The sequence below is a fragment of the Sinocyclocheilus grahami genome, unplaced genomic scaffold (genome assembly GCF_001515645.1).
Source record: "Sinocyclocheilus grahami isolate Dianchi unplaced genomic scaffold, SAMN03320097.WGS_v1.1 scaffold442.1, whole genome shotgun sequence".
Classification (NCBI taxonomy): domain Eukaryota; kingdom Metazoa; phylum Chordata; class Actinopteri; order Cypriniformes; family Cyprinidae; genus Sinocyclocheilus; species Sinocyclocheilus grahami.
Genome location: NW_015505621.1, coordinates 705,697 through 719,639, shown reverse-complemented (window position 1 = coordinate 719,639; position 13,943 = coordinate 705,697). Strand labels below are relative to the sequence as shown.

The 13,943-nt window shown below is 36.3% G+C and overlaps 1 protein-coding gene across 1 annotated transcript in view; it reads left to right on the top strand.

Moving 5' to 3' along the window:
• The window catches only part of LOC107552146 (septin-2-like), a 34,851-nt gene extending 30,349 nt beyond the window's left edge, over positions 1-4,502 (top strand). Inside the window, exons 9-11 of the mRNA XM_016233976.1 lie at positions 1,011-1,094; positions 1,191-1,248; positions 2,793-4,502. Of these exons, the coding sequence (XP_016089462.1) occupies positions 1,011-1,094; positions 1,191-1,248; positions 2,793-2,861 (211 nt within the window). The 3' untranslated portion in view covers positions 2,862-4,502. The remainder of the gene's footprint in view (positions 1-1,010; positions 1,095-1,190; positions 1,249-2,792) is intronic.
• The last annotated feature ends 9,441 nt before the right edge of the window (positions 4,503-13,943 follow it).

Below are 13,943 nucleotides of genomic sequence, written 5' to 3'. Positions count from 1 at the left end.
TATATATATTATTATTATTATTATTATTTCTTTTTTTTTTTTGCATGAAGAACATTAAGCCTATTTTATGACCTTTAATACAGATGCATTTTTGTTGCACGTTTTCACTCCAAATTCTCATTAATTTTAGATAAATGCATGATTTATTTATTCTCACTGATGATTATGTGTCTCAGTACTGTAATTCAATGAAAAGTGTAATACATTTAAATCAGCATAAAAAGTAAAAATAATAAAATACAAGATACCACCACGGTGCATAAATACTTCAAATAATAATGTTTTAAGTAATATAATATTTAGTTTAAATAATATGAATTAGTTTAGTTTTTTTTTTGCACTACCTTAATGAGAAATTTAAGAAAATGTCACTATAAGAAAACTTTATTGGTGGTAAAATAGGGTTTAATTTCTTTATTCAAAAATATACTTTCTTATTTTATATAAATTTATATATATATATTTAAATATATATTTTAAATAATATGAATTAGTGTAGGGTCTTTGTTAGCTACATTAATAGGAACTTGAGGAAAATGTGCTTAATTATCTGAATGTAATGTCTCAATGAAAAAACAATTGATGGCAAAATAGGCTTTAATTTATTTGATCAAAAATATAACTTTATTTATATTAAATTTATACTAAATTTATATATTTTAAATAATATGATTGAATGTACGGGTTTCTTGTTCTTCATTAATAATAAATTGAGGGAAATGTGCTTAATTGTAAAAATTATAACGTCTTCTTGAAAAAACTCTATTGGTGGTAAAATATGCTTCAATGTTTTTATGCATACATTTAATTTCTTATTTCTTTCCTTTGATTTTGGTGTGAAATATGACCTGGATGGTCATGTCTAACTATACAGCTATCTTAAGGCAGTTTTTCTGTGATTGTTGGGCTGATTTCTCCAGTTGTTCTCTAGTGCCCTCTGCTGAAGATACCTGTGTGTTTCTCTCTCTCTCTCTCTCTGTGTGTGTGTGTGTGTGTGTGTGTGTGTGTAGAACTCACATGCAGGACCTGCAGGAAGTCACTCAAGATCTCCACTATGAGAACTTCCGTTCAGAAAGACTAAAGCGAGCTGGCAGGTATGTCAAATCAACAAATAAACCCAGTCGCAGATCATCATCCTGTACGTGAACGGATCTGTGAGTGAACGTTTGGTGTACTCTGTGTTCCCGCAGGGCGGCTGATGAAGATGTGTTGGACAAAGACCAGATCCTCATGGAGAAGGAAGCTGAGGTGGGTCACAATGTATATGCATATGAATTTGGGATTTTGGCTACTGACTAGAAGTTTCTTACTATCTATCTGTATAAATATGTTGTGTTTAATTAGTGTGCGGTATTCTGGCCTATGGGAATGTCTATCGCAGTCGGGCGTGGACGCAATCAGAGCAGTTTGTAAACATCCATGTCTGCACAGGAAATGACATCTACTTCCTGCAGGGCAGAACGTACAGAAACGCTTGCAATGTAAAGAGTGTGCCTGTTTTTACAGGTTTAATCTACCAAATGTCCCCACAAAGATAGTAAAACCTGAAATCAGCTACATTATGGAGAGAAAGAGGGAAACAGATCAATAAACCTACTAACCAACATCTTAATATTGAAAAGGGAGGGTTAAAGGGTATGTTTAAAGGATAGAAAATAGCATTACCTCTCTATAAAAACAACAAACATGAGTGAGTTTTAAGCATCATCTTCAGTGATGTATTTAGAGGAGCAGTTGTATACAGTATGTTCTCTAATTATCATGATTGTTGTGATTAGACCTTAATTAGAGACTGCTGGGTAATTGTGTTTATGTTTCACTACTGTGTTTATGTGTACGTGTCCATCTTGGATCTTCATGAGGTGTTCCAAAGTCACAATGTTAGAGTTTGTGCTTTAACGTGTGAAAATACACAAACACACATTTAGCTGGATAAATTTATAATGCATTGAACCAGATGACATATTAAAGTGATATATAAATAAATACAGTAAGGTTGTGACATATTATTACAATTTCAAATAGCTGTTTTCTAATATATGGTCAAATGTAATTTATTCCTGTGATCAAAGCTGAATTTTCAGCATCATTACTCCAGTCTTCAGTGTCACATGATCTTCAGAAATCATTCTGGTATGTTGATTTGCTCCTCAGTTATCAATTATTATCAGTGCTCAATTACTAATAATGGTTCTCAATGTTGCTGTTTAATATTTATGTGGGAAACCAAACTTCGGTGAATGGAAAGTAAAAAAAACAGCATTTATTTGAAATAGAAAAATGTATTTACTGTCACTTTTGATCAGTTTAATGCAGAATTGCTGAATAAAAGTACTTTTGTCTTTTTCTTTTTTTAATCATACTTACCCCAAACTTTTGAATAGTAGTGTGTCACAGTTTCCACAAAAAACATAAAGCGGCACAACTGACACTGATAATAATAATAATAAGTGCTGCTTGAGCAGCAAATCAGCATATTATACTGATTTCTGAAGGATCATGTGACACTGAAGACTGGAGGAATGATGCTGAAAATTCAGCTTTGCATCACAGAAATAAATTACATTTTACAATATATATTTAAATAGAAAACAGTTATTTTAGATTGTAATGTTTCACAACATTAATGTTTTACTGTATTTTTGATCAGAGAAATACAGCCTTGTGAGACTTCTATTAAAAACATTGAAAATCGTAATTATTCCAAACATTTTACTGGTATATTTATATATATATATTTATAGGTGAAACATGCAGAAACAGTCTCTCTAACTGTTTTTCCTCTCTTGCAGCTGAGACGCATGCAGCAGATGATTGCTCAGATGCAAGCTCAGATGAAGATAAAACCAGGAGACGACTAAGTGTGTGTTTGTGTGTCTATTTGTGTATTGTGGGAACAGGAAGTGCCATCTGACTGGAGGTTACATTATCCTGCCCATTTCTAAACACTATTTGCTTGTCCAATCCCTCATGTTTATCAGATTAATGGAACGTAATGTTAATGTCGTCTAATTCATATAACCACATCACTATCGCAGCTCCGCCCATACGAATAACCTCAACACTGAAACGAAGGGTCCGTTATCATGTCATTTAATCAGTCAGGTTAGATCCTGTTAATAATTTATATCACCGGTAGTCAATCATGGTTTCATTGACAATGTTCAGCATATGTTCATCTGTAGATTGATCAGGGTTTGAGGTCAGCTGGAGACTAGATGTTTTTCTGTGCCAAACACTCTTTTTAAACTGCTTGGCTTGTACCAGTCATGCATCAGACTGGCATATGTTTACCTGATCACCTCGACAATACTTTATAAAGCATATATATTATACTTTGACTGCGGATGCATGGGATAAAATAAGAGGACGATGCACTGGTAAGATGCACCTGGTCAAGTTTACAATTTTCGAAAATGTACCTGTTCATAATCATCATATAGTCACACAGACATGAATTCATATCAGAGTTTGTTGGACTTGTCTTTGAAAAAGTGGTCGCTGCATTGGGCAGCACTTCCCTCTAGTGGACTATATAGAAAAACAACCTGATGTACAATAGAAAGCACATTAAACTACATTTTGCCAGATTGGATCATGAAAATACTAAGACTACAATTGGACAATCTCTTGACATCCTGTTTGCGTTTTGTCAATGATGCGATATCTGATCATCTTTTTGAAAGGGAAATCGGTTAATAAAGTGGCGCAGCAAATATTGTTCACCTTTCTTACTTGGAGAGTGTGAATCTAGTAAAATGACGGTAAAGTTATGTGTTTATTGTGGACGCACTGGTTCAGCTGTTGGTTTGTATTTTGATTCACAGAAATGCCTTAAAACTCCATTTAGAGACATGGTGCACACATTTCTCTTCTTTTATACTTATATTCTTATGGTTTGGGGATTGTTTTCTATCATTTTTTTATTGCTTGATTTTCACTTTATTTACTACTTAAACATCTACCGCAGTGATCTTTATGTTTCTTGTTTAGCAGCTGGAACATTTATAAGTGTATGTTTTTAAAGTTCATCTAAACGGTACAAGGTCTAAGAAACGGACTGAAACGCACCATCACTGCCTGCACATCGATGTCCGAGTCATTTTACAGCATTTTAGGGAGTTATTTGCTAATTATTAATGTAATGTCTGCTGTAAACACACTGATTTTGTTTTGTTGTATTTGTGGTTCAGCCCACTTATTTTGACTCGGTTATCTCCTGTTTAGGCCTTTTTTAAAGCATTAACACAGTTGCGCGGTACAGTAATGCTTACTTCCCTGTTTTACATCTTCCTTTTTGTATTTGCTCATGTTGAGAAATAAATAACTTTCCGAGTCATTTGTTTTGAACGCTTTAGTTTCCTGCAAGCATAAAGTCTCAGAAATGGTTTTGAAAACATTTCTGTTTGTACACCATAAATAATGTTTTGCTCAACAATGCTTTTTTTCATTCACCATATTTGACTAGTTTCATTGACCCTGCAAATCATATGCATATAATGATTTATTTATAATTAAAAAAAACTATACCAAATATAGTTTTTATATTTAATCATACTTACCCCAAACTTTTGAATAGTAGTGTGTCACAGTTTCCACAAAAAACATAAAGCGGCACAACTGACACTGATAATAATAATAATAAGTGCTGCTTGAGCAGCAAATCAGCATATTATACTGATTTCTGAAGGATCATGTGACACTGAAGACTGGAGGAATGATGCTGAAAATTCAGCTTTGCATCACAGAAATAAATTACATTTTACAATATATATTTAAATAGAAAACAGTTATTTTAGATTGTAATGTTTCACAACATTAATGTTTTACTGTATTTTTGATCAGAGAAATACAGCCTTGTGAGACTTCTATTAAAAACATTGAAAATCGTAATTATTCCAAACATTTTACTGGTATATTTCTATATATATATTTATAGGTGAAACATGCAGAAACAGTCTCTCTAACTGTTTTTCCTCTCTTGCAGCTGAGACGCATGCAGCAGATGATTGCTCAGATGCAAGCTCAGATGAAGATAAAACCAGGAGACGACTAAGTGTGTGTTTGTGTGTCTATTTGTGTATTGTGGGAACAGGAAGTGCCATCTGACTGGAGGTTACATTATCCTGCCCATTTCTAAACACTATTTGCTTGTCCAATCCCTCATGTTTATCAGATTAATGGAACGTAATGTTAATGTCGTCTAATTCATATAACCACATCACTATCGCAGCTCCGCCCATACGAATAACCTCAACACTGAAACGAAGGGTCCGTTATCATGTCATTTAATCAGTCAGGTTAGATCCTGTTAATAATTTATATCACCGGTAGTCAATCATGGTTTCATTGACAATGTTCAGCATATGTTCATCTGTAGATTGATCAGGGTTTGAGGTCAGCTGGAGACTAGATGTTTTTCTGTGCCAAACACTCTTTTTAAACTGCTTGGCTTGTACCAGTCATGCATCAGACTGGCATATGTTTACCTGATCACCTCGACAATACTTTATAAAGCATATATATTATACTTTGACTGCGGATGCATGGGATAAAATAAGAGGACGATGCACTGGTAAGATGCACCTGGTCAAGTTTACAATTTTCGAAAATGTACCTGTTCATAATCATCATATAGTCACACAGACATGAATTCATATCAGAGTTTGTTGGACTTGTCTTTGAAAAAGTGGTCGCTGCATTGGGCAGCACTTCCCTCTAGTGGACTATATAGAAAAACAACCTGATGTACAATAGAAAGCACATTAAACTACATTTTGCCAGATTGGATCATGAAAATACTAAGACTACAATTGGACAATCTCTTGACATCCTGTTTGCGTTTTGTCAATGATGCGATATCTGATCATCTTTTTGAAAGGGAAATCGGTTAATAAAGTGGCGCAGAAAATATTGTTCACCTTTCTTACTTGGAGAGTGTGAATCTAGTAAAATGACGGTAAAGTTATGTGTTTATTGTGGACGCACTGGTTCAGCTGTTGGTTTGTATTTTGATTCACAGAAATGCCTTAAAACTCCATTTAGAGACATGGTGCACACATTTCTCTTCTTTTATACTTATATTCTTATGGTTTGGGGATTGTTTTCTATCATTTTTTTATTGCTTGATTTTCACTTTATTTACTACTTAAACATCTACCGCAGTGATCTTTATGTTTCTTGTTTAGCAGCTGGAACATTTATAAGTGTATGTTTTTAAAGTTCATCTAAACGGTACAAGGTCTAAGAAACGGACTGAAACGCACCATCACTGCCTGCACATCGATGTCCGAGTCATTTTACAGCATTTTAGGGAGTTATTTGCTAATTATTAATGTAATGTCTGCTGTAAACACACTGATTTTGTTTTGTTGTATTTGTGGTTCAGCCCACTTATTTTGACTCGGTTATCTCCTGTTTAGGCCTTTTTTAAAGCATTAACACAGTTGCGCGGTACAGTAATGCTTACTTCCCTGTTTTACATCTTCCTTTTTGTATTTGCTCATGTTGAGAAATAAATAACTTTCCGAGTCATTTGTTTTGAACGCTTTAGTTTCCTGCAAGCATAAAGTCTCAGAAATGGTTTTGAAAACATTTCTGTTTGTACACCATAAATAATGTTTTGCTCAACAATGCTTTTTTTCATTCACCATATTTGACTAGTTTCATTGACCCTGCAAATCATATGCATATAATGATTTATTTATAATTAAAAAAAACTATACCAAATATAGTTTTTATATATATATATATATATATATATATATATACTTAATATAAACTTTTCATTTTTAGATCATTTTAAAATTAGGGGCATTTAAAATGTATTTTATTTTTATTGAAACTGTCAAATTAATTGACATATAATTAATAATTTTTTTACTAAATGTAAACATTTCATTTTTACATAATTTTCAAGGTAAATTTAAAACGTGTTTTTTATTAAATGTAAAATGAATTGACACTAAATATAGCTTATGTTTTAACTAAATGTAAACATTTCATTTTTTAGATCATTTTCAAGGTAAATTTAAAATGTGTTTTTATTAAAGAATGTAAAATTAATTGACACCAAAAAATAGCTTATTTTTATTGGATGTACCTGTATATTTTTTATGTAATTTTAAAATTAGCTACATTTAAAATGTTGATTTAATAAAGCAAATTCTTTAATAAAAGCCTTGAATATCATTTGCAACAGCGATTGCCTGCTGACTTTTAAAACGCGTCTTAAGACATATCTTTTTATACAGGCTTTCTTATAATGTTTTATCGAGTCTTTACTGCACTTTATCTGTATATGTGGACTGTTTGTTGTGTTTTTTATTGTGTAGTGATTTGTATTTATTTTTATCTTTGCTTGCTTGTGAGGTGACCTTGGGTGTTTTGAAAAGAGCCATTACATAAAATGTATTATTATTATTTGTACAAGTACTACAAAACTAGATTTAATATGCATAAAACTACAGATTTAATATAATGAAACTGTGTGTACATTAATGAGGAAAACATTTACTTAAATGATTTTAGCAAATGGCTGCAATATAACAAAGAGTGAAAAATTTAAGGGGGTCTGAATACTTTCCGTACCCACTGTATATATATATATATTTAACCTTATGTATATTTGTTTGTAATGATTTTAATTTCTGAATATTTTAACCAAGCTGATTTTTATCTTTTCACAATTAAAGCATTTTTATTTGCCAAAGTTACATTAAACGGCACTGTTATAGAGTCCTGTCAGCTGTGTCGATGAGTGACGTGTTGGTGGGCGTGGTCTCGTCTGCGGCGGCCCCGCCCCTCTACGCCTGGGCTTCCCAGCGGGGCTGAGCGTGAGACAGACGGATCCCGAGCAGAGCAAAGACGGCCTGAAACATGACCACCAACATCCGATATAAGAGCAGGATGATGAAATCCGGTAATGACACAGAGGCTGGCGCTGTTTTACTCAGTTTTTGCTCTGTTTGACTGATGAAATGCTGATGATTTCTCTCTTCCCGCACCTGCTGATGCTGCTGCTGCTGCTGATGCGGATGCGGATGCTGATGCTGCTGCTGATGCTGATGCTGATGCTGAGCGTGAGACAGACGGATCCCGAGCAGAGCAAAGACGGCCTGAAACATGACCACCAACATCCGATATAAGAGCAGGATGATGAAATCCGGTAATGACACAGAGGCTGGCGCTGTTTTACTCAGTTTTTGCTCTGTTTGACTGATGAAATGCTGATGATTTCTCTCTTCCCGCACCTGCTGATGCTGCTGCTGCTGCTGATGCGGATGCGGATGCTGATGCTGCTGCTGATGCTGATGCGGATGCTGATGCTGCTGCTGCTGCTGATGGTCGCATTCAGAGGACAGTGAGGTGAGAAACGACACATTTCACCACATTTCGCAATTTTACTTCCCTTTTAGAGTTCCTACGAATTCGGTTCGCGACGTAAAATCTCACGAGCCTCGATTTGAAGTCTGACAGGGTTTTTTTTATACATATACTGTGTTTTGAAAATCATGTGTTTGTGTGTTCGTGCTCGCGTTTACGAGGTTGAAATCGTTTCGGCAGATCGTGTCACCCACCCTCGACTTTATTTCTCATCATCTCAGCCGTCAGCATTATTATAATGCATCAGATGTGTGCTGGCTGTTTTCTGTCCTTCTGAGCTCTGATAGAGGATGATAGTGCTGTTTCTCTCTCGAGGTGTTGTCATGGTTACAGGAGCCTGAGTGTGTGAGAGGCTGATATAGCAGATGCCTGAAGAAGTGTGAACCCTGCATGTTTATAGTAGTTGGTGAGTACAGTTAAAGCGGAATAGAGTGTTAACTGCTCAAGCATCCAGATCTGTTGCTAAATGTTGTCTCACACCTTCTAGTATCACCCTAAAAATGTTTTTTGTGTTGATGTATTAATAGAATTTAGTTCATGTTGCAATCCAATTTATGTGGTGTTATCATGTTATTGGGCACATATTCACAATTAGACATCAATATTTTTGAATCGGTGTATATTTTAAATGCATACTATAGCATTTAAAAGTTTGGGGTCAGTAAGATTAATTTTTACAAATGTTAATTCTTACTATTATTATTATGCAAGGATGCATTAAAGTGATCAAAAGTGACAGTAAAGACATTTATAATGTTCAAAAGATTCTGTTTAAAGAATTAGTTTCCACACAAAAAACTGTTTTCAGCATTGATCATAGTCATAAATGGGACACTGAAGACTGGAGTAATGATGCTGAAAATTCAGCTTTGCATCACAGGAATAAATTACATTTTAAACTACATTCAAATAGAAAGCTGTTATTTTAAATTGCAAAAATATTTCACTATATCACCGTTTTTACTGTATTTTTGTTCAAATAATACAGCCTTGGTGAGCAGAAGAGACTTCTTTCAAAAACATTAAAAAAATTACAGACCCCAAACTTTTAAACAATATCTGCTAAAAGTATTGCATATAGATGTAATGCACGTATGTAAATATAAACTGCTAGTACATTTCAGAAACCGTTACAATGAAACGGCAAGCAGCTTATTTTATTTATAACTTAAAAAAAAAATCATTTTGTACCGTATAAAAGCATCTTTTAAATAATACAGTGATACTTTAATGCTGTAAACATTCTGTTTTACTGTACAGTCTGAAGCTGTTCAGAAGGCACATGTGTAGTAACTAGAAAGCTCATCCTACGCAAAAGCAGAAATGCAACAATTCACACCCCCACATGCACACATTCTGTCAGTGCTTCAAGATCTCTCTCTCTCTCACTGTATATTCTCCTCTTCCTTCCTTCTCCTCTTGTCGTCTTCTGCTCTCTTTCTCTCTCTCTCTCTGCATTGAGGCTTAATAACTTAATGGCGTGGAAGGCTGGCTGCCATTTCAGACATGTCTTATTTATCTCTGAAAAGGTCACTGCATTGAAATAAGATTGTGTGTAAGTGTGTGTGTTTGTATAGAATAAGCTGCATGCAGCGTGACAGATGGCAGAATTGAAGTTTCCTTTGACCGTGAAGTCAAATGGCCTGTGCAGTTGCTCAAATGCCACAGCAAGAAACGTCCGTCTCAGTATCTACAGTATGAGAGAGGACAGTGTTCTGGAAGTGCTCCAGTCAAATACAAAAGCGAGTGTAATGTTGCCCAACAAGTTTTGGGTCACTTTTATTTAAAAAAAAATTCAAGTCATCATACCTACTCTAATGGCATTCTTATTCTGTGTCTATGAATTGCAATGAATGCAGGTAGTGACCAACTTTGAAAATTGAAAATAATTGTGCTTTTCTGAGCTTGTCACTCCTTTTGCGTTCCACAGAAGAAAGTACGTCATGACATGAGGATGAGTGAATGATGACAGAAATGTTATATTTGGTTGAACTGTTTGTGTAAATGCGAGTTACTGCTGAACTAATATACTCAACCATTCAGTAAGATTTTTTGCCTTTTTTTAAGATAGGATAGTGTAGAGTAGACAGGACGCGAAGTGGGATAGAGAGAGGGGGGTGGGATCGGGAAAGGTCCTCGAGTCGGGATTCGAACTCGGGACGCCTGCAATGCAACGGCGTTATATGTCACCCAATATAGGCTATCGGCGCGGTCACAGCTTTTTTCTTTTTTGAAAGAAATGAATTCTTTTATACAGCAAGCATGTATTAAATCGATCAAAATTGTCAGTAAAATGTATATATTAAAAAAGATTTCTATTTCAAATAAATGCTGTTCTTTTGAACTTTCTATGCATCATGTATCACGGTTTCCACAAAAATATGAAGCAGCACAATGGTTTTCAACATAAATGTTTCTTGAGCAGCAAATCGGCATATTAGACTGATTTCTGAAGGATCATGTGACGCTGAAGACTGGAGTAATGATGCTGAAAGCTCAGCTTTGCATCACAGGAATCAATTACAACTTAAATTTTCACTATTTTACTGTTTTTACTGTACTAAATAAATGCAACCTTGATGAGCAGAAGAGACTAGTAGCATATATGCAGTACAGTGTTCTTTAAATATTATCCCTGAAGTACTGTGAAAGGTTGTTGGTTTAAACCCCAAAAGGGACGATCCATCACCATTGTGCCCCTGAGCTAAACACTTAACCTCATGCGACTCCAGAGGAACCGTCCCTGTGATACGTGTACTGTAAGGATACAAGCTGCAGTGCAGGTGCAGTGAACCATTCAAACACATGCCCGCAGTGTTACTAACAAACCGCTGAACCCGTAAAGCTGACATGGTCTGAAAGTGAGAGGAAAGCAGTCGCCCTCTGGGAACACCGTTCTATCGGCACTATCAGGTCTGTTTGTGCTTGACCCAGCACAGCTGTCATAGAGGCCTGAGGATGTTTAGTGAGCTCATTCATTCACTGCTCATCCTCAGACATCTCTCCACCCGTCATATCATCATGACATCATCAGGGTGTTCCACACCCATGGTCACTCACTCGGTGTAATGTGAGACGCACATGTGACATTAATGGATGACATCACTCGTCCCACCTCACTGAATAGCAGGCAGGAAATCACTGTCTGAGATTAGCAGGATATCGGCACCATCTGACCAAGACTTGCTGGAAGAAGAGATTGTATTATCTCAATGTACCATTCTGGTTAAGTAAATACATTTGTTAAAATACAATAAAAAATGTTCATGTACACAACCAGGGTGTTGCTATGCGGTAATAAGATATTCTGAATAAATGACTTTTTTTTTTTTTTAGCTTTGCAGTTTGGTTGCTAGGGTGTTCTGGGTTGTTGCCAGGGTGATGCTATGTAGTTGATAATGTATTCTCAATGGCTTTGTGTGCATTGCTATGCAGTTGCAGTGAACTTTACTGTTAGTTGCAGTAGCAGTTCTTCTTAGTGTATTGCTATGTGATTGCTTGGGTGTTCTGGGTGGTTGCCAGGGAGTTGCTATGCAGTTGCTAAGCTATTCTGAATATCTTTCTTTGCATTGTTGATATGTGGTTTTTAGGGTTTACTGGGTGGTTGCCAGGGAGTTGCTATGCAGTTGCTAAGCTATTCTGAATATCTTTCTTTGCATTGTTGATATGTGGTTTTTAGGGTATTCTGGGTGGTTGCCAGGGTGTTGCTATGCAGTTGCTAAAGTGTTCTGAATGCCTTTCTGTGGTTTCTAGGGTATACTGGGTGGTTGCCAGGGTGTTGCTATGCAGTTGCTAAGATATTCTGAATGACTTTCTTTGCATTGTTGATATGTGGTCTCTAGGGTGTTCTGGATAGTTGCCAGGTTGTTGCTAAACGGTTGCTAAAGTGTTCTGAATGGGTGTTCTGTTTGGTTGCCATGGTGTTGCTAAGCAGTTGCTAAAGTGTTCTGAATGCCTTTCTGGGGTTTCTATGGTATTCTGCGTGGTTGCCAGGGTGTTGCTATGGTATTCCTAAAGTATGCTGAATGCCTGTCTGTGTGTTTCTATGTTGTTGGGTGTTCTGTTTGGTTGCCAGGGTGTTGCTAAGCAGTTGCTAAAGTGTTCCGAATGCCTTTTTGTGTTTTTAGGGTTTACTGGGTGGTTGACAGGGTGTTGCTATGCAGTTGCTAAGATATTCTGAATGACTTTCTTTGCATTGTTGATATGTGGTCTCTAGGGTGTTCTGGATAGTTGCCAGGTTGTTGCTAAACGGTTGCTAAAGTGTTCTGAATGGGTGTTCTGTTTGGTTGCCAGCGTGTTGCTAAGCAGTTGCTAAAGTGTTCTGAATGCCTTTCTATGGTTTCTAGGGTATACTGGGTGGTTGCCAGGGTGTTGCTATGCAGTTGCTAAGATATTCTGAATGACTTTCTTTGCATTGTTGATATGTGGTTTCTAGGGTGTTCTGGATGGTTGCTAAAGTGTTCTGAATGCTTTTCTGTGGTTTCTAGGGAATTCTGAATGGTTGCCAGGGTGTTGCTATGCTTTTCCTAAATTATTCTGAATGCCTGTCTGTGTGCTGCTATGTTGTTGGAAGTTCTGTTTGGTTTCCAGGGTGTTGCTATGCAGTTGCTAAGGTGATATAAGGTGCATTGCTGTGGGGTTACTAGGGTGTTTTCGATGGTTGCCAGGGCATTGTCGTGCAGTTGCTAAGGTGTTTTGAGTTTGTGATCAAACTATGTGAAATGAAAGCTGTTTGCTCCATGTCTTTTGATATGTTTGAAGACGTGTTTCTTTTATACTCTGATCGTATCAGAGTTCCTAAAACAACTCAAACTGATTAAAAACAATACAGATATGGGCCTGGTGAGGGTCGCTCCAGGTGGCACTCAGGCATGGCAGCTGGACGGTGAGAGGGTGTTGTTCTGTGTTAGGAGGGGCGACCAAGGCTATTGTATCACTGAGGGACATCTGCTCTGCTCTATTCAACAGACCCCGACTGGACCCCCCACCCCCCACCAGCACACTCATAATCTATATGCATGACCAGACCCCCACCAACACCATAATGGGGTGAATCTTTCTTAATATGAAGATGTTTATTAGTATTGTTTGCTCAGACGTCACTAGTATGTTGCTCATACAAGGGTTAGTGATCTGAACGAACCCCAAACCTTTAACTCAATTTAACTCAATGAAGATGTGCAGTCACACATATATTCACAGAGTCTGACAGGCTTCGATATGAGCACATGCATGCAATATTACCCATTAGGCGGGAATTTTATGACACATTCAGTAATGAGGCTTTTAATGCATTTAAGCTTACATTCATTAACTCTTGTGGTTCATTACAGGCATCTAAAGTCAATTGATTCCATTTGCATGTTATATAAGAGAGAGTCGCCGAATTGTGTCATAAAAACAATTAGCTGTGATATCAGGTGTCAGGATGAAACAATTACATTATGAAATTGTGTGTATATGTAAATTATTTAACTGCTCCTTTGCATGAAGAGACAATCCTTGAGTGTTTGTTTCATAACACCGGCGCCCCCTGGTGAAATATATATATATATATA